This window comes from Raphanus sativus, chromosome 5 (genome assembly GCF_000801105.2).
Source record: "Raphanus sativus cultivar WK10039 chromosome 5, ASM80110v3, whole genome shotgun sequence".
Lineage (NCBI taxonomy): Eukaryota > Viridiplantae > Streptophyta > Magnoliopsida > Brassicales > Brassicaceae > Raphanus > Raphanus sativus.
In genome coordinates this window covers 7,728,976-7,755,022 of record NC_079515.1, presented here as the reverse complement: position 1 = coordinate 7,755,022, position 26,047 = coordinate 7,728,976, and the positions used below count along the sequence as shown (strand labels likewise).

Here is a 26,047-nt window from a genome sequence, read left to right as displayed (position 1 = left end):
ATTATAATTTTGGTCCCTCTATTATGAGTTATTTACGTTATGTTATTGTGACTTAAAAAGAATAGTTTTCTGGTACAGCCAGCCCAATAGAAAGTAGACATTTTTTTAAAGCACAACTTCCCTAAAACCCCTCTAAACACCCAAAACTCTGTTCGCAGCAAACCGCTCGAAAACCCTAAAACAGCACAGCAGCAGTCGCCAGCCATGGCCAAGTCTAAGAAAGAATCCATTACCACCAAAGTAGTCTTCTTTCTCTCTCTCCTTCTTCTAGATTTTGTCTGTAACTTTGGTGGGTAATTAATCGAAACAATGTTTGTTTGTTTGGGGGGATGTTCTAGGTCGAAGCAGCAGCACCACTTGACTCAAAGACGAAGCCATCAAAGAAAAGTAAGATTCTTAGCTGTTTTGTTCGATGTTTTGGGTTCTCGCTTAGTGATTTTGTGTTTTTCGACTTGTATCATTCCCTCTGTTTGTGGACGTCGTCCACTGGACGACGACGATGAAAAGGCCACAGCTTTGTAGTTAGAATTGGTTATTGGTGCTTTGTTTACTTGAGAGACCAAACACTATGTTTTATTTTTGACTTTTGTTTGTCTTGTTTACTTTTTAAGGTAAGAGAGATGCGGAAGTTGATTCAGACATCCCAAAGGATCCCAAAAAGCAGAAGAAAGAGTTGATTCAAGCTGTTGAAAAGGCTCCACAAAAGAAAAAGAAGAAGAAGAAGAAGAATAAGAAGGTAGGTTCTTTCTTCCACCAAGCTATTTTCTTTTTTATTATTTTTTTCATTTGCATTAGTGTCAGTCCTGTATAGAATGTAGGATTAAAGCATTATCTTTATTCTAACTGGAAATCTTTATCTTGTAATAAAAAAAAAACAGAATACTAATGGTGAAGTGGTGGAGTCAGAGCAGAAATCAATTGCAAAAGAAGTAAGAATTCCATCCTGTTATACTGGATTATGAAGTTGTTATTTCCTTATGGTTATGTTTTTATCTAAAATGTTTTAATTGTTACATTTTACAGCCCAAGACGCTATTTGCTGGACATCTTCCCTTTCAAATTGAGAAATCTGACTTGTAAGCTGCACAAATACTGTTTTCTTCTTCAGATAGAAAGCTTCAAATACTTATTATAACTCATTAAACAGAGAGAAATTCTTCAAAGAAGTTGGTGAAATCGTCGATGTTAGACTTGCTAAGGGATTCGCACATGTAGAGTTTGCTTCTGAAGAAGCTGCTCACAAGGTAAGTTATTGCTCTTCTTTTTACGTTGGAGTCGTTACAATTGCGAATCTGATTCTGGATGTATGTATCGTTGATTGGTTGTTTTGGAACATGTAGGCATTGGAACTGAATGGTAAACCATTACGAGGCCGCAATATTCTGCTTGATTTTGCTAAGGCGAGACCTGCTTCACGTCCAGGAAACAAAGTTAAAACGATTTTTGTTACCGGATTCAACAAGTCTGTGAGTGAAGATGATGTAATGATCCTCCCTCCTCATGATCTTCCAACTTTCTTTTAAAACCAATTTCTTCTTACATGCTGCGATAAAAATTAATCTGTTTCTGAAACATTGCACAGATGAAAACTTCCTTGAGGAATCATTTTGGTGCTTGTGGAGAGATCAAAAGGATTTCTCTTCCTTATTACCAAGAGACTGGTGATAGCAAGGGGTTAGTAACTAACTCTTCTTTGGTACTTTGGTCAATGATGATGATGACTCATGGAACATATGTTTTCTTAATCTTTCAGGGTGGCTTACCTAGATTTGAATGAGGATGGATTCAACAAGGCATTGGAACTAAACGGAAGTGCACTAGGAGGACGGAACATTGTGGTGATTGAAGCTAGACCAAAAGAAAAGAATGCTGATGGGAATAGTGGACGTGGCAATGATACCACCTCCAAGAGAGGACCTGAACGTGGCGACGGTGACAGCTTCAAAAGAGGACCTGGAAGAGGCAATGGTGAACGTACAACACCCAGCAAACCAAGCGTAATTGCCTCAGCAGCCCAAGGTTTGTTTCATCTCCTCGTTCCTTGAAGCTTTTTGTGACTTGTAGAAATCTCGTCTCATAAACTTATGCTTTTGTATTGTCATTGCAGGGAAGAAGATCGTCTTTGATGAGTAGTGAAAGACCTTGGCTCTTCTTTTGTTCGATCTTTCAGTCCCTTTTTTTGCCTAGTGTATGAGAAAAACACAAAGCTTATATGATGAGTTGGTTACTCTTGGATTTGTAGTATTGTTTTTCTATTAACAAAGTTTTGCGTATGTGACATTTTTACTAGTAGAAACTCTGAATGAATTCCTGGCTTCACTAATTGTCATTTTCAGTATTGGTCGAATTTTTTATATTTGATTTCAATATATTATTTTAATATTAATATGTTAAGATATTATATCAGCGGTGACGTTCTTATACTCTTTTGTAAAAATTTCAATAGAGAGAATTGGTAGTTGAGAAAAACTAATCTTATGTTTAGACCATTTCTAATATATTTTGCTATTTTATATTTCTAAAAAGTAAGTTATTTGATTATATATCTCTAAAATAGCTTTATTTATAGACAATTTTCTTGAATAGTCTTTTTAAATTTTTGTCACAAAATAATTTTAAAATGACTAAAAAGTTTTTTTTTTTATTTTGAAAATTTTAATATTTATTTTTATTTATTAAAAATTTGAAACTCCATTCTCAAAACTCTACCACTTAACTCTAAATCATACTAGATTTTGACCCGCCTTTTTTAAGGGCGGGTATATATTTTGTTGGAAAATTATTTTGCGTAATAAAAATTTTGATTTTTGATAAATTTTATATTTTAAATTTTTATGAAATTTCTCTTAAATTAAATTTACTTCTATGACTTATTTACTTATTTTAAATATGACTAAATTTTTGAAGACTCTAAGTAATTCTAACCCGTTATATGATTTTATTTATTTAACCCAAAGTTAAACTTATTTTACACTAATTTTTTTAATTTAAATAATATATTTTATATCTTCAACACTCTCGGTATTGAAAAATTCATTTGTGCATTTCAGAAAAAAATATAATTCTACTTAATTTAGTTTATGTGATTAAGCTTTTATTTTAAATGAAACTATTTTTTTAAAGAGTTAAGATAATTCAGACTCGTATCATGATTTTGTTGATTTAATAATTTGTTATTTCAACTTGATTTTATTTTGAGGTTTCATTTAATAAATGCTTTCAAATAAGTAATAACGTGAAAGATCTTATAAATAATCACATAAAAACCACATTTTAAGTTGGTATATGAAATTGGTCTTCTTGTTGTATTTTTCTTATATATATTGAAAACATTTTTAATAATGGTTATTGGAAAATATTTTAGTAAAAATAAAATTTTGAATATATGCATATGTTAAATCAATTTTTGATATAAATCAAGCTTAAATTATTATTTTGATTTGAAATATTTATATAAAATTTTCAATTTTATTTTATGATTACTTTAGACAAAAAATGTTTTAGGTAATTAAATTAGTCTATTTTTTGTATATTTTAAAACTGATCCAAGTAGATAGTTTTTCTAATATAATGGATTTCCAATTTTTATTAATAACATAAGCCATTACTTTTTTCTTCTTGACATACTTTTATTCATGTTTCAAAATTTTAATTTTTACATTAGTTTTCTATGAATTATTCTTAATTTCTGATATTTTTTTTGAAAATTGAACTTTTGAAATTTTTATATTTGACTAAATTAAATAAGATAATAATACTGTATTTCAATTTTTTTTTATATAATATAGAAGCCCCTATAATATACTATTTATACTTCAGTTTGTGTTTTTTTTTTTCACCATAAAGAATTGTAAATATTGCGACAAAATTGTAAATAAAAAGAAATATAGAAAGGATATTGTTTAATTTACTGTAAAAACAATGAATTATTAAAAATGTTATTCATGTTTTCAAATAATTCTCATTTATTATTAATTTATTGAAAATACATTGGTAAGATGTGTAAATAAAAAAAAATAAACATTTCTACTATTTATGTTTCCAAACATATCTCATTTAATCTATTATCTTTGTTTCCAAACAATTCAGTTGTGTACTTGAATTTTAATAATATAGATGGCATGAATCTCGTTGTAAGAGAGTCTCAGAAGACGTGAAACTCCTCACAAGTCACAACCTTTATCTTCTGCACATGCATGCAGTGCAAGGCCCATGCTTCATCCACTAAGGACATTAATCTCACAATAGGTTCTAGTGTCAAAAACTTGTAGGAGAGTCTTGAATCCATATATAATTTTGAATTGTTACCTCTCACTCCATTTGCGTTTCTGTCATATTCAGATAATACTATATCATAACATAATAGCACACGAGTTGGAATTCAACTAATGAAACGAAATTACAACCGCATAGTATTCTCAACATGATCTGTGTGACAATCCAGAACTGGATAAAACCACCCAAGACATTGTTTTTTTCTGATGTTGTATTTTTATTTCAACTCTTCTACGAGTGCTCCGTTTAGTATTATAACTAACAAACAGCTAACGGGAAGTCAGTATCATCACATGTTTTATGGACTATAATGATTTCACCACTAGGATGTGTGACACTCGAAAACTGGATATCACTTGGCAGATCTTGAAGCATGGAAAATAATGTGACCATCGACCACTCTTGTTCCTCAGCATTCCCCATAACCCACAAATCTACATCCTGGTGGTTCCAACATAAGAATCCTAGCTTCCCTTGGTAGTTTACAAGAGTCAAATCTCTACATTGAATCCTCAATGTTTTTGGAACTTGAACATCATTAAATTTCTCATACCTAACATTGAAACTCACCAAAATATACCTATCACCATTCAATGTAAATGCTTCGTAATAGATTACCTTTTTTTTGGGTAATCCTGTTAAATTTCATACCATTTTCAAGACTTTACATGTTTTTTAGCAACTTATTTGAGCGAGAAAGAGGGAAAGGAAAGATCAGAAGAAGAGTCATGGCGCATTCGAAGAAGACCTGAAGCATGGACGGCTGCAGGCGTGGAGAAGGCGGTATCGAGAGGAGGCAGTCCCTAATCTGCATGTCAACAGCAGAGCGAACTGGAGGCAGCAGAAGATGAAGAAGAGTCATTGTGGTTATCTTTTCCTTTGAGAGCCTTGATGACCCAAGCAGAGTTCTCTTGTACAAAGCAGTCGATATTTTTAATTTTCTTTTTCTTCCAAGAATGTTGTTTCTTTAATGCAAAAAAACTAAAAAGAAAATACAGTAAAACCTCTGTAAATTAATAATGTTGGGACTTTAAGATTTTATTAATTTATAGGGATATTAATTTACCAAAGTTTCCTTTTTTAGTTTTTTCTTCTATTTATGAAATATTTTATTTATAAAATAAGAAAATATTTTATTTTACCGTATATAACATTATTTACATTTGAAAATTTTGACTTTCATTTTTTATTATATTATATGGTGTATATTTTTATGTTTCATATAATTGTTATGTGGTTTTCGATATAATTTTACTAAATATTATCAAATATATTAAAATATTAAAAAATAGAGGTATTTTCATTGTGAATATAAAATTAACAATATAATGTTTAGTTTGTATCTATATAAAAAAATATATAGATAAATTATTAATTTATGATTTTAATGGGACTATATATTTACATGAAAGTTTTAAAAATATTATTATCTTATTATTTTATCGGTTTATGTCATATTTTATACCGGTCCAAATTAGGACTGATAAAATTTATTAATTTATAGAGATTATTAATTTATAGAATATTAATTTATAGATGTTCTACTGTATATTTCTTGGCAATAATGTTCCATCAAGCACAAAGCGGTTTATCACATCTCCTATAGTTCTATTACAATTAGCATATGTTTCACCAAAGCTTTCATATTCATAACATTTTTGGAGGTCCCCTATACAAAACTCAACAAGGGTGAATTCTGGATACTAAGAAAATTATAAGCTTTGACACATGATCATTGCAAAAAAAAACTATAACTTGGTCCACACCTAAAGAAGCTAACCCAAGGCATATCTCCTTCTCGGTCTCATTCTCCTTTATCTCTTAATCAAAGACTTGCTATTGCAATTTCAGGGTGGTTTTGCCCACCAAATCGTTCTTATCATCATCTTCTTCCTCTTTGTTCTCAACTTTGACCTTCTTCTTTACTCGATCTTCACAATCTTCTCTTCTCCTATTATCTGTACTCAATGAACACAGCAAGCTCACATCATCTCTCTGACAACGCTTCACTGCCATTCCTCTATAACCAAGCTTATCATTAGTAGGACCAGCTACATCATTTTCTTCAAACATAGATAACAAAGCTCCCTTCTGATCATCCCAACAAGGAAACTCTCTGCACTGAAACCTAAACTTCTTAGGCACGTAACCAGTACATTTCCACAGCTGGCGAGAGAAAACCGACGAGAAACCTTCAAACAAATCCAAATCTCCACCTGGCACTCCTTGAACATGAACCCTTTCTTCAATCGGGATCTCTGTACATTCCCTAAAACTCTGAAAGGCACGACCCTGATTCAATATACTCTCCATCCTCAACCTATTGGTTTTGATCTTGCACTTGTAACAAGCAAAGAGATCATCTCCTTTAACATAACGTGAGCACCACGTGTGAACCCAAACGCCACATTCATCACAGTTCACCATCTCTTTACCATCGTCGAAACTCACACCGCAAACGCAGTCCACGGTCCAAATAGTGTATTATATCTATTAATTCGCATATTCCTATGACATGTATTATATCTATTAATAAAACCAAATAGTGTCATCCTTTTAATATTTAATAATCGTTATTAAAAATACAATGCAACTATTAAAATTAAAATTAACATTAACATTCTGAAAACTATTTTTCGTATGTTTTTGTTATCATTTGTATTCTGTTATAAATATTTAATCAGAATTCACAAAATATCGATAAAAAATTAACAGTTTTTGTAAGTAGTAAAATATAGGCACGGATAAAAAATTTACAGTACAATATAAGCACAAATAAATAATATATATAGTATAATTTTAACCCAATAAAGCATTTGAAAAATGTCACTACTGATATATCAAATTTAATAATAGAAATTTATATTAGATATTTATTAATCTATCTATTTAAATTATTTTGGATTAATAACCCCGCCCGCAGGGCGGACCCGGCCCTAGTTACTAGTTAGTCATAAGAATCAGTCTAAAATGTTACTTTTTGTAAAATTTCTAACTCTCTTAATTAACGTTCATACACTAAAAAGTTTGACCATCTATCTTATTAAAACAGAATCATTCCAATGGACCTAACATTTTTTTGTAAGTTTTAAAATTAAATACACCTTTCTACCATATAATTAAACTTACCCTTAATCTTATAACCATTAATATTATTTTCCTTACTATTCATGCCCGAGATATCCTTAACAAACGGTTACTAACGACGGGTTAAACAACACATCACAACTGAAATCTATTCTATTAATTCTCCAGCATGACCAATTGATAATAGTTATGTCCATTAATTATTTTAACATTACATACCTTTAAATATATTAACTGCTTCGAAATATAGGTAACCACCACGTATGTTGTCAATCAATTGGACCCCACCAACATGTTAACTGTTTCAATAAGTTTTAATTAATCAAAAATAAAACAGCAATTAAATAAAGATGTGTCGATTTATATGTTTCCTAATAATCTTGAACAAAACCAAAAATCTTTCTTCTAAATCTAACTACCTTTTAAATTTTCTACTTTCCAAACTTAAGCTATATCGATTTGTGTTCCTAATAAAATGAATCATATCATTTTTTCCGGTATATATCCAAATTGTAAATATTTTACAAAAAAAATAAGTTTATCAATTAACAAACTACATGATATTAAAATAGGGTTTAACATGGTTTCAGTGGACTTTTAATAGAAATAAATTTTCATATAGTTTAATAGGTTTTAAATAGGTTATTCGATTAAAAATATTTATTATGTGATTTTATTTAAAGTTAGTGAAGACCCCATATATATGTATATATATAACAGAATATATTAAAATTGTTTTTCAAACTTTTTGCAAGATTTTTGGTCGGTTTTCGGTGTGGGTTGGTTTAATATTTGTTTTCGGATATAACACTTTAAGAACCGTTCAAGTATATTGGTCAGATCTAATAGAATATGAGACTTTGATTTTCGGGTCTTCTGAGTCGGTTTTTTTGGGTACAAATATCTTTGACTAATTTTGTTAGGTAACTACGAAGAAAATATAATATATTGCAAATTTTAGGAATAAAATTTAAAAGTAATTTATAAAATGAATATGACACAAGTGTATAGTTATGCAACTTGACATATTTAACATAGTTATTAAAAATTATATATTCTATTAAATTAATATTAAAGAAAAATATGATTAGAAAAAAACAAATATGAAACTAAAATTTTCAAAAAAAATTAAAACAAAAGATATAAAGGGCGGATCAGAATTTATTGGATTTGTTGCTTTGTATATTTGTATGGGTCTTCCAAAAATTAAATTAGATATGATATTTTTTTTTCCTAATTGAGTTCAGTTATAGACTACTAATATACATTATTATCAAACAATTACTATAATTTGTTAACTTTTTTAACAATTTTAGAATTAGTTAATTTTTTAATAAAACACGTACTTAAGTTTAGAAATAAAATGTGGGAAATTAAAATTGTTATAATAGAGGAAACTACAAAAAACTATAACATATTGCAAACTTTATAAATAAAAATTAAAAATAGATTTCCGAAACACATATGATATAAGTACTTATGAAACGTGATTTATTTAATATAGATACATAAAATTATCTATTCTATTCAATTCATATCATACAAAAATATGATTATACAAACACATAAACATAAAAATTATATTGCTTAAAAAATAAAAACCAAAAATATACCCGCCCTAAGTACAAAAATATGATTATACAAACACATAAACATAAAAATTATATTGCTTAAAAATAAAAACCAAAAATATACCCGCCCTCTTAGGGCAGGTGAGTCTCTAGTATATAATTATATATGCATATCGGTTTAGTAGAATTCGGACCAAAATAGAAGTATTTGTATATATTGTTTGAAATAATCTCAAATACACGTTACAATCATTAGATGTAGATAGAGTGGTAATATCATGGTCTATATAATTTTTACCTTCATATTTTTTAACAATATATATATATACACGTTATATTTTCTTACAAAATATACAACCATTCAAATTTGACCCTAGGTTGCATGTTGAATCAATATATAACATATTCTAACACCTTACATTTAAATTAATATATAGGAGATCTATTTTACCTGATATTAATGTTCCTGATACCACATTTTCAAATAAAATAGTCAAATTATATTAATCATAATAATTATTTTGTCAACGTAATTTTTTTAAAAGGATAACAATAACCGTAATCGTTTTTTGCTAGCTAATTCTTAGGCATCAAGGTTAATCTAAACAATATGAATTTAAATATTTCCTTATTTTTCGATGACACCTCATCAAGTATTACCTAAATTGTTTAGATTAACCTTGATGCCGAAGAATTAGCTTAGCAAAAAACGATTTTCCATATCACAAAAAATCTAATATTAACTACCTAATCAATAGCAAAAAATATTACACTAAGATATCCTAACTATTCTAAATCGAAAAAATTATACACCTATATAAAAGCACTCAGTCCATTTGTTAAAATCATCTACCATTCCTCTCTTCCTCTCTAATCTTAAATCTTCTTATACTCACGAAATATGATGGTGATAAATACCACCACAGCTCTTAGCGATTTGAAATCGTATAAAAACCACTTGGAAAATCCAAGTAAAAGTGATTCACTCAAAGAAGCAAAGATATCTTTCTGGTGGGAAGACCTTAAGAGATGGTGCTATCTGATACATCCATAAGTGAATACCTATCATATTTCCAATTGATCGTAACATCTACATTTATGTATTCTCAAACATATAATTTATTTATTAAATTAGTTTATTCCACCGCGCTTTCAAGCACGGGTACTGATCTAGTATACCTTAATTAAGAAACAAAAGTAACATTCGTATAATATTTATGAAACTAAACATAAATGATCAACGACTATGCGTTACAATACATTAGTACTTCTGTATATATAACTCATTCAAAAATAACAAACGATATCATCTTAGCACAAAAATGGATACTCCAAAACGATACCTATCACTTTTCATATTGATTATCTTTGTAACTACATATCTATCACATGCCGAAGAAAGAAGGGTAAGAATCTATAACGGTCTTGGTAGTAAAGTATGGTTTCATTGTAAATCAAAGGACATTGATTTAGGTGTCCAGAGTTTTCCACCCGAGGGGATGTGGTCATTTACTTTTGAGCGTAGTTTCTTTGGAATATCATTGTTTTACTGTTCCTTTGATTTGCCAAATGGAAGACGTTGGTTTGATATATATAAAGAGCCCCGAGATTATTATAGCTCGCTTAGTTGGTTTAAGGAATATTGGGTGTGGATTATAACACCAAGCGGGCCTTGTACGTATAACGCGTCTCGTAAGAAGATTTGTCAATGTTATTCATGGACTAAAAATTAGTTCTTGTATTAAACAATATGGCAAATATAAAAGTATTGCATATATATTTTCTATGGCTCACAAGTCTCGAATATAACATAAATAGGACATACTAATATTTATGTTATCTTAATAGCTCACAAGTTGATTATTGTTGACTTTTTTTAAATCACTCGGTACAAGACATAGCCAGGATCTCACTAGTGTATGTATATCATTGTGTCCATACCACATGTATATTATGACGTCCCAGCAGATTTTGTAGTAACCATGCTCGCCTATCGATCCCATGAGTCCTCAAAGATCCAATAAATAACATGTCCAGATGTCTCCACAATGCATCCCCTATTGTAAGGCAATACGACGATGTCTCCATAATGCATCCCCTATTATACATATTAACATGTCCAGACCAGACAATGTGATTATATATACAACAACTTTATCTATAAGCAGAATGCAGAAAACATCAGAGCTTTATCTCATGTTTAATACATTGTACGTGTAGATTTATCTAAAAAAGACACATTATACACGTTTGACAATTGACACCATTCCTAAACAGACCACAACCATTATTACATGAACAAATATTACATACAACTTTTGTTTATGAGATCTTAGAGCAACATACCCGCAAAACCCACATGAGTTTCTTTAATTTCCCTTTTTTATTTTATTTCAAAAAAAAAAATTGCACTAATCGCTGGCTGCCACGTATCGTGGGGCCCGCAGAATAGTGACAGAAACAGCATGAATGGGTTTCTTTATCTGCGCCTTTTTGCTTTGTTTCTTCCCCTTTTCTCTCCATTTGGTGGGCCCCTCCTCCTTTAAAACTCCTTAGAGGACCTGCAATATTAGTGCTCTTATACTATTGTTTACAAACAGTGGCGGAGCTAGAAATATTTTTGACTGGGGTCATAATATATAAATTTAATTTGTAAATTATATTATATATAACAAAAATATTTTTTTCACATATTAATGGGGGCAAATGAAAACTTAAACATAAATTAGTGGGGTCAAAAGCCAAATTTTAACTAAATTTTATAATAATTTTAGGAAAACATACACTAAAAAAAAATTTCCCCAATTTTACTGGGGTCACTTGACCCCACCACCACCACTGTGCCTCCGCCTCTGTTTACAAACATATATACAAACCGAGCTTGCTTATTTTCTTGCGATATAAGCAACCTAGAGTAAATAACACTATATCTGATCCAATTTTTAAATGTGTCGTAGATTAAATTTTATAGTGAGATAACCGAGATAATAGAAAGAAATTAAATCCCTATTAATCGGACCGTCTACAAATCGTTATGTTTTCGCTAGGGATATATGATTTTATAATATGTTATGTCGAAACTGACTAACATCATGCCACGTCAGATTTATTAGAGCATAAATGATTGACACATAGGAAGGGGCGTTTTTAATTCTTACAAACTTGAGGTTACATCTTTTTAAAAGATCCTCAATTAATATATAGGGGATATATATATATATATATATATATATATATATATATATCATAAGAGTCAATCTAAAAGGTTACTTTTTGTAAAACTTCTAACTCTCTTAATTAACGTTCATACACTAAAAAGTTTGACCATATACCTTAATTAAGAAACAAAAGTAACATTCGTATAATATTTATGAAACTAAACATAAATGATCAACGACTATGCGTTACAATACATTAGTACTTATGTATATATAACTCATTCAAAAATAACAAACGATATCATCTTAGCATAAAAATGGATACTCCAAAACGATACCTATCACTTTTCATATTGATTATCTTTGTAACTACATATCTATCACATGCCGAAGAAAGAAGGGTAAGAATCTATAACGGTCTTGGTAGTAAAGTATGGTTTCATTGTAAATCAAAGGACATTGATTTAGGTGTCCAGAGTTTCCCACCCGAGGGGATGTGGTCATTTACTTTTGAGCGTAGTTTCTTTGGAATATCATTGTTTATTGTTCCTTTGATTTGCCAAATGGAAGACGTTGGTTTGATATATATAAAGAGCCCCGAGATTATTATAGCTCGCTTAGTTGGTTAAAGGAATATTGGGTGTGGATTATAACACCAAGCGGGCCTTGTACGTATAACGCGTCTCGTAAGAAGATTTGTCAATGTTATTCATGGACTAAAAATTAGTTTTTGTATTAAACAATATGGCGAATATAAAAGTATTGCATATATATTTTCTATGGCTCACAAGTCTCGAATATAACATAAATAAGATATACTAATATTTATGTTATCTTAATAGCTCACAAGTTGATTATTGTTGACTTTTTTTAAATCACTCGGTACAAGACATAGCCAGGATCTCACTAGTGTATGTATATCATTGTGTCCATACCACATGTATATTATGACGTCCCAGCAGATTTTGTAGTAACCATGCTCGCCTATCGATCCCATGAGTCCTCAAAGATCCAATAAATAACATGTCCAGATGTCTCCACAATGCATCCCCTATTGTAAGGCAATACAACGATGTCTCCACAATGCATCCCCTATTATACATAATAACATGTCCAGACCAGACAATGTGATTATATATATAACAACTTTATCTATAAGCAGAATGCAGAAAACATCAGAGCTTTATCTCATGTTTAATATATTGTACGTGTAGATTTATCTAAAAAAGACACATTATACACGTTTGACAATTGACACCATTCCTAAACGGACCACAACCATTATTACATGAACAAATATTACAGACAACTTATGTTTATGAGATCTTATAGCAACATTACCCGCAAAACCAACATGAGTTTCTTTAATTTCCCTTTTTTATTTTATTTCAAAAAAAAAAAAATTTGCACTAATCGCGGGCCGCCACGTGTCGTGGGGCCCGCGGAATAGTGACATAAACAGCCTGAATGAGTTTCTTTACCTGCGCCTTTTTTTCTTTGTTTCTTCCCCTTTTCTATCCATTTGGTGGGCCCCTCCTCCTTTAAAACTCTTTAGAGGACCTGCAATATTAGTGCTCTTATACTGTTGTTTACAAACAGTGGCGGAGCTAGAAATATTTTTGACTGGAGTCATAATATATAAATTTAATATTTAAATTATATTATATATAACAAAAATATTTTTTTCACATATTAATGGGGGCAAATGAAAACTTAAACATAAATTAGTGGGGTCAAAAGCCAAATTTTAACTAAATTTTATAATAATTTTAGGAAAACATACACAAAAAAAAAAATTTCCCCAATTTTACTGGGGTCACTTGACCCCACCACCACCACTGTGCCTCCGCCTCTGTTTACAAATATATATACAAACCGAGCTTGCTTATTCTCTTGCGATATAAGCAACCTAGAGTAAATAACACTATATCTGATCCAATTTTTAAATGTGTCGTAGATTAAATTTTATAGTGAGATAATCGAGATAATAGAAAGAAATTAAATCCCTATAAATCGGACCGTCTACAAATCGTTATGTTTTCGCTAGGGATATATGATTTTATAATATGTTATGTCGAAACTGTCTAACATCATGCCACGTCAGATTTATTAGAGCATAAATGATTGACACGTAGGAAGGGGCGTTTTTTAATTCTTACAAACTTGAGGTTACATCTTTTTAAAAGATCCTCAATTAATATATAGGGGATATATATATCTATTACTATAAAGAAGGGTGTATCCCTCCTGTTGCGACACATCAGATGACAGCTTGGAAATTTGAATACTGTGTTTAAGACACGTGTCCCACGTCTAAAACGAGTCGTTTCATTAACTGAGAATGTGTGGGCTTTTAACAATACATGTTTATTAGATAGATTGGGCTTAAGTTTGTACTGTGATTTCGGCCCAGAATCCCGTGAGGCAAACCATAATCTGATGAAATGAAGACATGGGTGGTCTTCTCGCATCTGCTTTCGACGGCGACGGTGACGCTCGAGTTTCTTCACCGTTACTGAAACGGAATTCGTTATGATTTCTTGGTGTTTAATCCCATTTACTCTGACGCCCACTACAAGTTCTTCAATGCGTGGTTTGCGTCGGCGAAGCTCTGTCAATTCGGATATAAATATGTTCGTAATTCTCTTCTGGAGATCGTCCTCTCCTCTTCTCTCTTCTTTTATCTCTCTTAGAGTATACTAATTCACTGTGTTCTTCTCCGATTTGAAGACCGGTCACTGCGCCTCCACCGTTCAAGTTCAGTTGCTCCTGTTCTGGGAGCCCAGTAACGTGCGACGCGGTGGTGAACTCATGGGAGTGGATACGCTCTTAGTGGATTCACAGGTTTAACTTTAGTTTTTTTTTTCCGGTCATAATTTTTGAGCATCTCCGTCGTTATGAATCCTTATTACCAATTCATGGTTTGATTTTTTCCATATATTATGAATACTTTTAGCGTCTCCGTCGTGTTGAATCGGTATCACCAAGTTTCCTGAATTAGTTTTGTTTGACATCTTCTAATGTGACTTTTCCTTTGTGGGGAAAACCGTTGGTTGGTCGTATATAGGTGGAGGGTCAAGGATCTTGAAGGAGAAGATGATTTAAAGTCGGAGTTTGTCTGCCCGTTTTGTGCATATGTTTTTGACAATGTCGGGCTTTGTTGTCACATTATTGAAGAGCATCATGTTAAGGCCAGGAACGAGGTAAATTAAGGATCATCAAATTTCTTTGAAAATGTTACATTTTACGTCTTTGGATACATGATATGCCTGATTATTCGGTTTGTTCATGTCTTAGCTTTAGCTTTGTTCAGATGTTACAGAGAATCTGGATTCCTTTTAGAAAGTTCAAAGCTTTTTTTGAAATAGAAAATTTGGTGATGATGAACTTTTCTGCATTCCTCATGTGTCTTCTTATCAGATGAGTCCTTTAATAGCTTTCTAAATCCAGTTTGGAGTATTTCGTCAAATTGAGTATTTGTGATTAGCTGGTAATCGCTAAATGAGTTATCTTTTATGATCCAGATCATACTTATCAGTTTTATATTAATCTGGCATTATAAAAAAATGATCTTTGTTCTCTCTCAGGTCTGTCCTGTATGAACAAAGAGGGTGGGATTGGATATAGTTAGCCATATAACGACGCAACATATGAACTTTTTAGGTTATCCTTTCAACTTTTTTTGTTTTAATATGATGCTGTTGTTCTGTATATAAAGGGTAGTCAATGTTGTTTCTCTGTTTTAATGTGATTCCTTTGTTCTGTTTATAAACGTAGTCATGTTCTTTTTTAAAGTCAAAAAAACAAATTACTTACACTAGACAAAGAGGAACAAAGGATTTCTATCACAAAATTTCTAAATACTGTTTTTTTTTTGCATGTCCGATTTTGTTCTGTGGGTGGGAAGTTTTTGGGGCCAATACAAATTGTCATTTTTTTGTGCTTCACTACATCAACGAATTAAGGTATGCGATAATGAATTACTTTTCCCTTTGTCTATCACTTTTCCCACAGCCTGACGGCGAAATGGTACACTCAGGACCATAAAGTATGTAATCATCACTTTGGTCTTTTGTCTGCATTTCATTTTCGTTGCCCTTTTTAATCTATACCTTTGCTTTTCAGGTTTTAAGGAGAACACATGACTATAAGAAAGAACTTGGGATGCCGGATGGAGTTCATCAATGGAAAGGGTCCTTACAAGTACAACAGTAGTGTACATGATGGAATGGATTACTCTTCCGTCCATGTTGAACTAGGTATAAGAGTTTTTCTATCACTTTGTCTCATGAGATGGATTACTCTTCCGTCCATGTTGAACTCAGTATAAGAGTTTTTCTATCACTTTGTCTCATGAGATGGATGTCTCTTCTAATGTGACTTTCCCTTTGTGGGGAAAATCTTCAAGCTTGAAGATCGCATTGTCTACTCCCTCTTAACTTTATTACTTTGGCACCATAGAAGTTAATAGTGCATTTGTGCACTAACAGAACTTACTAATACATGTGTTTATTACATATTAATACATGTGTTTGTATATAGCCTTAAACTTGACGTATCGGTGAGTTACTATAAACTACAGACTTTGTAGATTGATCGAGTCTCTAAGCTTCTCCAGGGTTAGAGGGTTAGACTAATTGGTAAAATTATGAATTTTACATCTTCAAGTACAAACTTGCATGAGTACTTTTACCTAAACGCCATCAATTTGCACTAATGTTAATGGCGAGAATGAGATTACAACAAACTTTTTTGTAAATAATTGTTCTTTCAGTTTACGGATTTCTGAGTATTAGTTGATTTTATTTTACATTGTCAAAGTCCTAAGAAATGTTGAAATGCATTCTACTTATTATCAAAGTCAAAGTAGAACTTAAAATGACAATACATTGAAAATTAATTTATTTTTACTGAATTCCTTTTTGGTCAGAAATTTTAAATTGAAAATAAATTTTATAGTGGTCTTATTTTTATCAAATGCAGATAAAAAGCATAATGCTTATGTAATGATTTCACCATTTTATCACAAAGCTCAAAATTAGAAAATTTAAAAAATAAAGTAAAATATAACTAAATAGCATAATGTACTACGGGCGGAGTATACTTTATTTGTGATTTCAATTTTTTTATAAATAATTTAGTAGTTTATGTTTTAGATTTGTATTTGTAAGAGATGTGTACAATATTGTTTATTGTCTTTTAGAACATTTTAAATGATGAAGGATATTATATTTATTTTAGTTAAATGTTTCATTTGCCAATTGTCCTAGATTCAAAGGGTTGGTTTTATGTTTTTGTTAATCCTTATTTACGGGTGATTTTGATAGTATAATAATAATATTGTGATTCTCTGAATGTTCTTTTTTAATTTGTACAGTAATATTACTTGATTTTGTTTGTTTTCTTTTTATGTCATCAATTATCAGTATGTTTTCTTTGTTAAGCCTTTATACAAACATGTTTTCTTTGTGGAGTTGTTGTCTATTGTGGCACTCATCTGACTTTTTAATTATTCACTTTAATTTCAAAATGAAAGATACTACGGAAAAAGACCATAATAAAAAATTAGTAGATAATAAAAGATCAAAATAATAGTTAGGAAAAATAGAACAAAATGCAGAAATAAAAATATAAAAAATTGAATATTTTTATATAAAATAGATATGTTAAGTTATTATGACTTAATAAATGTAGAATGTATTTTAAATATTTATTTGAAGAATTCTAAAAAAAAACTATAGACATAGATCTGCAACTGTGTAAAATGATATATATATATATATAGTCGAATAAGAGACACGTGATATAAAATAATGTCAGAGAATAAATAAAACTAGATAACTTCAAATTAAACAAATAATTCAACAATTATACAACATTAAAATAAAAACAGAATAAAACTTCAAATAAACAATCTTATTAATGTAAGTAAAAATTTCGTTAATTGTACTGGAAATAAAACTGAATAAAGAATAACAATCAATAAAATAATGATTCATATTAATATAGAACCAAATATTTTAAAATAAAACAAACACTAAAAAATCAAAAATATTTATTCTAACTATTTGAATTATTTTCAAATTAGCTAAATATAGAAAATAATAGTTAGGAAAAATAGAATAAAATGCAGAAATAAAAATATAAAAACAAAATTGAATATTTTTATATAAAATAGATATGTTAAGTTATTCTGACTTAATAAATGTAGAATGTATTTTAAATATTTATGTGAAGAATTCTAAAAAAAACTATAGACATAGATCCGCAACTGTGTAAAAATGAAATATAGTCGAATAAGAGACATATGATATAAAATAATTTAAGAGAATGAATAAAACTAGATAACTTCAAATTAAACAAATAATTCAACAATTCTAAACCATTAAAATAAAATCAGAATAAAAATTCAAATAAACAATTTTATTAATGTAAGTAAAATTTGTGTTATTTGTAATGGGAATAAAACTGAATAAAGAATAACAATCAATAAAATAATGATTCATACTAATATAGAACCAAATATTTTAAAATAAAAACAAACACTAAAAAAAATCAAAAATATTTATTCTAACTATTTAAATTATTTTCAAATTATTAATCCCGCCCGTAGGGCGGACCGGCCCTAGTATATATATATATCATAAGAGTCAATCTAAAAGGTTACTTTTTGTAAAACTTCTGACTCTCTTAATTAACGTTCATACACTAAAAAGTTTGACCATATACCTTAATTAAGAAACAAAAGTAACATTCGTATAATATTTATGAAACTAAACATAAATGATCAACGACTATGCGTTACAATACATTAGTACTTCTGTATATATAACTCATTCAAAAATAACAAACGATATCATCTTAGCACAAAAATGGATACTCCAAAACGATACCTATCACTTTTCATATTGATTATCTTTGTAACTACATATCTATCACATGCCGAAGAAAGAAGGGTAAGAATCTATAACGGTCTTGGTAGTAAAGTATGGTTTCATTGTAAATCAAAGGACATTGATTTAGGTGTCCAGAGTTTCCCACCCGAGGGGATGTGGTCATTTACTTTTGAGCGTAGTTTCTTTGGAATATCATTGTTTTATTGTTCCTTTGATTTGCCAAATGGAAGACGTTGGTTTGATATATATAAAGAGCCCCGAGATTATTATAGCTCGCTTAGTTGGTTTAAGGAATATTGGGTGTGGATTATAACACCAAGCGGGCCTTGTACGTATAACGCGTCTCGTAAAAAGATTTGTCAATGTTATTTATGGACTAAAAATTAGTTCTTGTATTAAACAATATGGTGAATATAAAAGTATTGCATATATATTTTATATGGCTCACAAGTCTCGAATATAACATAAATAGGACATACTAATATTTATGTTATCTTAATAGCTCACAAGTTGATTACTGTTGACTTTTTTTAAATCACTCGGTACAAGACATAGCCCGGATCTCACTAGTGTATGTATATCATTGTGTCCATACCACATGTATATTATGACGTCCCAGCAGATTTTGTAGTAACCATGCTCGTCTATCGATCCCATGAGTCCTCAAAGATCCAATAAATAACGTGTCCAGATGTCTCCACAATGCATCCCCTATTGTAAGGCAATACGACGATGTCTCCATAATGCATCCCCTATTATACATATTAACATGTCCAGACCAGACAATGTGATTATATATACAACAATTTTATCTATAAGCAGAATGCAGAAAACATCAGAGCTTTATCTCATGTTTAATACATTGTACGTGTAGATTTATCTAAAAAAGACACATTATACACGTTTGACAATTGACACCATTCCTAAACGGACCACAACCATTATTACATGAACAAATATTACAGACAACTTTTGTTTATGAGATCTTATAGCAACATTACCCGCAAAACCCACATGAGTTTCTTTAATTTCCCCTTTTTGATTTTATTTCAAAAAAAAGAAAAATTGCACTAATCGCGGGCCGCCACGTGTCGTGGGGCCCGCGGAATAGTGACAGAAACAGCCTGAATGGATTTCTTTACCTGCGCCTTTTTTCTTTGTTTCTTCCCCTTTTCTATCCATTTGGTGGGACCCGCCTCCTTTAAAACTCTTTAGAGGACCTGCAATATTAGTGCTCTTATACTGTTGTTTACAAACAGTGGCGGAGCTATAAATATTTTTGACTAGGGTCATAATATATAAATTTAATATTTAAATTATATTATATATAACAAAAATATTTTTTTCACATATTAATGGGGGCAAATGAAAACTTAAACATAAATTAGTGGGGTCAAAAGCCAAATTTTAACTAAATTTTATAATAATTTTAGGAAAACATACACTAAAAAAAAATTCCCCAATTTTACTGGGGTCACTTGACCCCACCACCACCACTGTGCCTTCGCCTCTGTTTACAAACATATATACAAACCGAGCTTGCTTATTTTCTTGCGATATAAGCAACCCAGAGTAAATAACACTATATCTGATCCAATTTTTAAATGTGTTGTAGATTAAATTTTATAGTGAGATAACCGAGATAATAGAAAGAAATTAAATCTCTATTAATCGGACCGTTTACAAATCGTTATGTTTTCGCTAGGGATATATGATTTTATACTATGTTATGTTATGTCGAAACTGTCTAACATCATGCCACGTCAGATTTATTAGAGTATAAATGATTGACACGTAGGAAGGAGCGTTTTTTTAATTCTTACAAACTTGAGATTACATCTTTTTAAAAGATCTTCAATTAATATATATATATATATATATCCAGATTATTTAACTATTTGGGTATAAGTGCATATTTATCTTTTAATAAAATTTATTTTGGTCATTTTCCTTCTTAAAAACTATTTTTATAAAAAATAAACTAAAAAACTATTCAATATAATTTTTCTTATGTTATCTTCTTATAAATATAAAACATTTGAAAAATATATAGAAGAAAAATATTTATTATTCATATTTTACAAAAAGAGTTTTTAAAATATATAATAAAGACAATATTCTTTTTTTTGTCATCAACAATTATTCTAAATAGATTTTTCCAAAAATTTGTCACAAAAGAATCTTTAAAAAGAAAAATGATCAAAATATTTTATTTAATAGTTGAAAGATCCTTATACACTGTAGATATATAAATGCAAGTAAATAAAATAATAAAAAAATAAAAAAATTATAGTTTCGGATTATATGTTTTCAAATTCAAAATTATAAAGTTTTTAGAGATATATCCTATGATATAATATAATAAACTAAATAACTAAAAAGTATATTTTGCAATTTATTTTTTCAGACGGAAGATAAAATATATTATATTTGATCTTACAAAAAAAAAAAATTGAAAATTTGTAAAGCTTGCGAGTCAAGTGTCTAAAACAAGCATACAAACAAGAAAATATACTATTTCTTTATTTGACAAAAAATACTAAAAATTAAATAAACTGTAAAGCTTGGGAGGCAAGTGTCTAACCAAATATCATTTGACAGGTGGACGGTTCAGGTCAAAACAAAAAAGATTTAGAGACATGTTATAAATACTAATCTTCCTTAGAATCCCTAAACATCCCAAAAAAAACTCTTTTCGCACTCGAAAACCCTAAAACAAAACAGTAATTCGATCGTCATCATCTCCAGCAGTCGCCATGGTCAAGTCTAAGAAAGAATCCGTCGCCAAAGTAATCATCTTTCTCTCCTCTCTCTAGCTTTTATGTCTTCTTCACGGTCTGTTTTGTCTGTAAATTTTGGGGGTGATCTAAAACTCTGTTTGGTTTTTGGGGGATTTTTCTTAGGTCGAAGCACCACTTGTCTCAACAACGAAGGCATCGAAGAAAAGTAAGATTCTTTTCTACTCTTTTTCTTCAAGTTCTCTTGTTCCTCTGTTTGGAGCGAGGACGATGAAAAAGCTTCGTAATTGACGATCGGGCTTTGTAGTTGTTTACATGGTGTTTGATTTTGACTTGACTGTCTCTTCACCTAGGTAAGAGAGATGCGGAAGTTGATCTGGACATCAAAAAGAATCCTAAGAAGCAGAAGAAAGCTGAGAAAAAGGCACCACCACCAAAGAAGATAGAGACCAGCGGTAGTAGTTCTGATTCTGAGGAAGAAGTCAAGAAGGTATAACTTCAGTTCACTTGATCTGTAGTTTTTGTTTTAAGTTGAACTTTTAGTTGATATGCTTAGAACTTTTATAAGGTTGACTTTAAATTACTAATAGTTTTATTTGAGTACTCACGTTAACTGTATTGCTTTTGAACATTAAGACTAAGAAAGTCATTGCCAAGAAACCTCTATCTAAGAAGGATGGCTCATCTTCTGAAGATTCATCTGAGGATGAGGTATTAATCACATCATGATTCGTTGAACTTTCTATTGATGTTTAAGGAATGAACATGCTTAACTTTGCGAATTATTTGTTTTTTTTTTTTAATCAGGAGCCTGCCCCTGTGAAGAAGCAACCAGAAATCCCTAAGAAAACCAAGGCAGAGAGCTCCTCATCTGAAGACGAATCTTCTTCTTCAGACGAGGTATGAATTGCATCAGTACACGTTTAGCTTCACTGTTAGTGGAATGTCACTCATAATCATCTGCATACGTTTTCTGATGTATTATTATTAGGAACCCGTCCCTGCAAAGAAGCAACCAGCAGCTGTTAAGAAAGCCAAGGAAGAGAGCAGCTCATCTGAGGATGATGAATCCTCTTCGGACGAGGTATGAATTGCGTCATTACTTGTTGGCTCAATGCTTGAGAAATTTCATGTCGTATGGTTAAGTTTATATGCTTACCACATCTGCTTAGTTTTGAATTTCGTTTATTTTCATTATTTTAGGACTCTGCCCCTGCAAAGAAGCAACCAACAACTACTCTAAAGGCTGCCAAAGCAGAGAGCAGTTCATCATCTGAGGATGAATCTTCTTCTGACGAGGTAAGGATTGCGTATTTGTTAATTAGCTCAATGTTACATGAATATCACATGCTTATTTTTCTGTTTCTTTCTAAAACATAAATAGGAATCTGCCCCTGCAAAGAAGCAACCAACAGCTGTTAAGAGTGTCAAGCCAGCTGCAAAAGATTCATCATCCTCAGAGGATGAATCTGATGAAGACTCAGATGAGGAATCAGAAGATGAAAAGGTTTGGAAAATGAATTGTTACTTGCGTTCTGAAGCAATCAGCGGGACAGAAAAGTGAATCGTTTGTTTCTTTTATTTTTTTTCTGTATAGAAAAAGGAACCTTCTACAGAGAAGCTTCCAGCTGCTACTAAAAGCAAGTCAGATTCAGAGTCATCAGAGGAAGATTCTGATGATGAGGTTTGTTGTGACACAGCTCTAGTTCTTCTTACACTACTTTTTAACAGATAGTTTCCGTGTCTTTTCACCTTTTAAATGTTTTTTATTCTATGCACTTACCTAGTCATTAACTTTGCCTTACTTGCAGGAAAGTGATGATGAGAAACCTCCTACAAAGAAGGTATGTTCTTCCACCAAGTTATTTTCTTTATTATAGTTTGGTTGCATAGGTGCCAGTCAATAGAAGTAAAGAGGTTTGCCTTGTTATGCAGGCTAAAGTTTCTCCACCCAAAACCTCTAAACAAGAAAGCAGCAGTGACGAATCTAGTGAGGAGGAGAGTGAAGATGAGAAAGTAACTCCAAAGAAAAAGGTGCCAGCAATGTTACTTATTTTATGGTATAAGACAAATATCTTTATTCTGACTTTAAATAAACTTTTAATAAAAAAACCAGGATACTGATGTTGAAATGGTGGAGGCGGAGCAGAAATCACTTGCAAAAGAAGTAAAAACTCCATCCTGCTGTAATGTATTGTATTCCTCATGGTTATGTTTTATACTTACATGTAACGTTTTAATTGTTAATCATACAGCCGAAGACGCCAACCACTCAGACACCAACCCCTCAGGCTCGAGGAGGTTCAACTACACTATTTGCTGGAAATCTTCCCTTTCAACTTGAAAGTGCTGACGTGTAAGTGCACATAAGTGTTTTTTGTTCTTGTTCTTCGGATAGAATGCTGTTACTTGATTACATATAAATAACTCATATAAACAGAGAGAATTTCTTCAAAGAAGTTGGTGATATCGTCGACGTCAGACTTGCTTCAGATCCAGATGGCCGTAGTAAAGGATACGGGCATGTTGAGTTTGCTTCTCCAGAAGCAGCTCAGAAGGTAAAAAGTTGTGCCATTCTTTGCTTTTGGAGTCGTTACTTACCCTTGGGTGTTGGAATCGCGAATATTTTATCGTTGGGTTGTTTGGAATGTGTGTAGGCATTGAAACTGATGAATGGTAAACCATTACTAGGCCGCGATATTCGGCTATCTGAAGCTAACGCGAAGCCTGCTCCACGAAGCAGGTGCTTTCTCTTTTACCTGCCATAACACAAAACATAACATGTCGTTGAAAAGTGAAAGTTGGTTGTTTATATGATATGTTTTTCCGGGCTAATATCGTTTTGATCTTGCAGCAATGCTGATGGCGGATTCCAGAGCAACAACCGCAAAGGAGAAGGAAGCCAAGTCAAGACGATTTATGTCACAAGATTCGACAAGTCTGTTAGTGAACGTGATGTATGATCCTCACCTTCAACTTTCTTTAAACCAATTTCTATCTATGATGCAAACACTTAAAACAAAAACTGTTGTGAACATTGCAGATGAGAGGTGCGTTGAGAGAGCATTTTAGTGGTTGTGGTCAGATCACAAGGATTTCTCTACCTTGTGATCGAGAGACTGGTGCTACCAGGGGGTTAGTAAACTCTTCTTTGGTGAATGATGATGATGTGATGTGATGATGATGATGATGATAATACTTATGGAACATATGTTTTCTTTTTAAATTTCAGGATGGCTTACCTAGATTTGAAAGAGGAGGATGGATTCAACAAGGCGTTGGAACTAAACGGAAGTGAACTGGGAGGGTGGAACATACAGGTCCTCGAGGGTAGACCAAGAGGACAGAATGCTGATGGAAATAATGGTCGTGATCGTTTCTCAGGTCCTAGACCCGGTCGTGCCTTTCCTGGTCGTGCCTTTCCTGGAAGATGTCCTCCTGGTCGTGCCCCCCCTGGTCGTGACCGTAGAGCACCCAGCAAACCGAGTGTACTTGCCTCAGCAAAAGGTTTGTTTCTTATCTCCTGCTTCCTTGAATATTTTTCTGTGATTTGTCGAATCTCTTCTCGTAAACGTTTGGTTTTGTATTTTTGTCTTTGCAGGGACGAAGACCGTCTTTGATGATTAGTGACAAAGCTTGTCTCTTCTTTTATCCTATCTTTCAGTCTCTTTTTTTTTGCCTTTTTAATGACAAAAAACACTCAAGCTTATGTGATGAGTTGGTTACTCTTGGATGGATTTGTAGTTTGGTTTTTCTTTACTAGTAAAGTTTTGCGGGTGTGACATTTTTACTAGTTTGAAACTTTTAATGAATTCCTTTAAACTCCTGGCCTTCACTAATTGTCATTTTTATTATCGGTCTATCATTTTATTTAAAGTTTAATTATAATAGTAATAGTATATTATGAAATATGAAATATTTGGTTAAAGATATTTGGTGACGTTTCTATAAGAATTTCAATAGTCTTTTATCTTGTGCCTAAAATACAGAATTGATATTTGAGAAAATTAACTTTATCTTAAAGATTGCAAAACACAATGTTAATTTATTCTTTGAAAGCTCATATGCGTATCAAATTTGGAGGTTTCTTATTATGTGAAAGTTAATTAAGCATTACGAATCCTCCTTCCTTCTCGTTGGTTGGAGATTCTTGTCCAAACAAATGTTTTTTTTTTTTTTGACTCAACATCAAACTTTTCATTAACCAAGAGTGGAATATATGGAATTTGACCTCACAAAGACAAAAATTGATCTAATATCACCCATGAACACTTAATTGGATCATACGCTACCCGATCTATACCTCCTTGTACTCTTTCAAC

At 31.3% G+C, this 26,047-nt stretch overlaps 3 protein-coding genes across 6 annotated transcripts; 2 read left to right on the top strand and 1 right to left on the bottom strand.

Moving 5' to 3' along the window:
- Positions 1 to 91: 91 nt before the first annotated feature.
- On the top strand, positions 92 to 2,338 carry LOC108859277 (nucleolin 2). The gene is made up of 10 exons (XM_018633166.2): positions 92 to 240; positions 339 to 387; positions 612 to 736; positions 879 to 929; positions 1,024 to 1,076; positions 1,148 to 1,244; positions 1,341 to 1,481; positions 1,583 to 1,674; positions 1,754 to 2,019; positions 2,108 to 2,338. Exons 1-10 carry the CDS (start codon positions 205 to 207, stop codon positions 2,131 to 2,133), a joined length of 936 nt encoding a protein of 311 aa, XP_018488668.2. The 5' UTR covers positions 92 to 204; the 3' UTR covers positions 2,134 to 2,338.
- On the top strand, positions 172 to 25,557 carry LOC108857543 (nucleolin 2). Of its 4 annotated transcripts, XM_056986311.1 has the most exons (20): positions 172 to 184; positions 21,712 to 21,776; positions 21,891 to 21,933; positions 22,079 to 22,215; positions 22,362 to 22,436; positions 22,533 to 22,625; positions 22,717 to 22,809; positions 22,929 to 23,024; positions 23,110 to 23,232; positions 23,323 to 23,409; positions 23,537 to 23,569; positions 23,661 to 23,759; positions 23,842 to 23,892; positions 23,981 to 24,081; positions 24,166 to 24,283; positions 24,383 to 24,468; positions 24,580 to 24,682; positions 24,769 to 24,860; positions 24,958 to 25,232; positions 25,327 to 25,557. In XM_056986311.1, the coding sequence occupies exons 2-20, from the start codon at positions 21,744 to 21,746 to the stop codon at positions 25,350 to 25,352; spliced, it is 1,764 nt and encodes a 587-aa protein (XP_056842291.1). In that variant the 5' UTR covers positions 172 to 184; positions 21,712 to 21,743; the 3' UTR covers positions 25,353 to 25,557. The 4 variants fall into 4 exon arrangements, with proteins under 4 accessions (XP_056842291.1, XP_018487035.1, XP_056842292.1 ...); XM_018631533.2 differs by lacking the exon at positions 172 to 184 and having other exon boundaries at positions 21,648 to 21,776; XM_056986312.1 differs by lacking the exon at positions 172 to 184 and having other exon boundaries at positions 21,670 to 21,776; positions 23,329 to 23,409.
- On the bottom strand, positions 5,865 to 6,747 carry LOC108858099 (uncharacterized; the record flags this gene model as incomplete). Its single annotated transcript, XM_018632077.2, has 1 exon — positions 5,865 to 6,747. A coding segment is annotated over one exon (636 nt), but the record flags the coding sequence as incomplete, so codon positions are not given.
- Positions 25,558 to 26,047: the final 490 nt, after the last annotated feature.

Bases quoted from the DNA above. Each gene is read 5' to 3' on its own strand.
- LOC108859277 (XM_018633166.2), top strand. From the start codon at position 205: ATGGCCAAGTCTAAGAAAGAATCCATTACCACCAAA. The intron at 1,077-1,147 runs GTAAGCTGCACA...CTCATTAAACAG, and splicing joins CAAATTGAGAAATCTGACTT to AGAGAAATTCTTCAAAGAAG. The intron at 2,020-2,107 runs GTTTGTTTCATC...TTGTCATTGCAG, and splicing joins AATTGCCTCAGCAGCCCAAG to GGAAGAAGATCGTCTTTGAT.
- LOC108857543 (XM_056986311.1), top strand. From the start codon at position 21,744: ATGGTCAAGTCTAAGAAAGAATCCGTCGCCAAA. The intron at 22,626-22,716 runs GTATGAATTGCA...TATTATTATTAG, and splicing joins AATCTTCTTCTTCAGACGAG to GAACCCGTCCCTGCAAAGAA. The intron at 23,570-23,660 runs GTATGTTCTTCC...CTTGTTATGCAG, and splicing joins AGAAACCTCCTACAAAGAAG to GCTAAAGTTTCTCCACCCAA.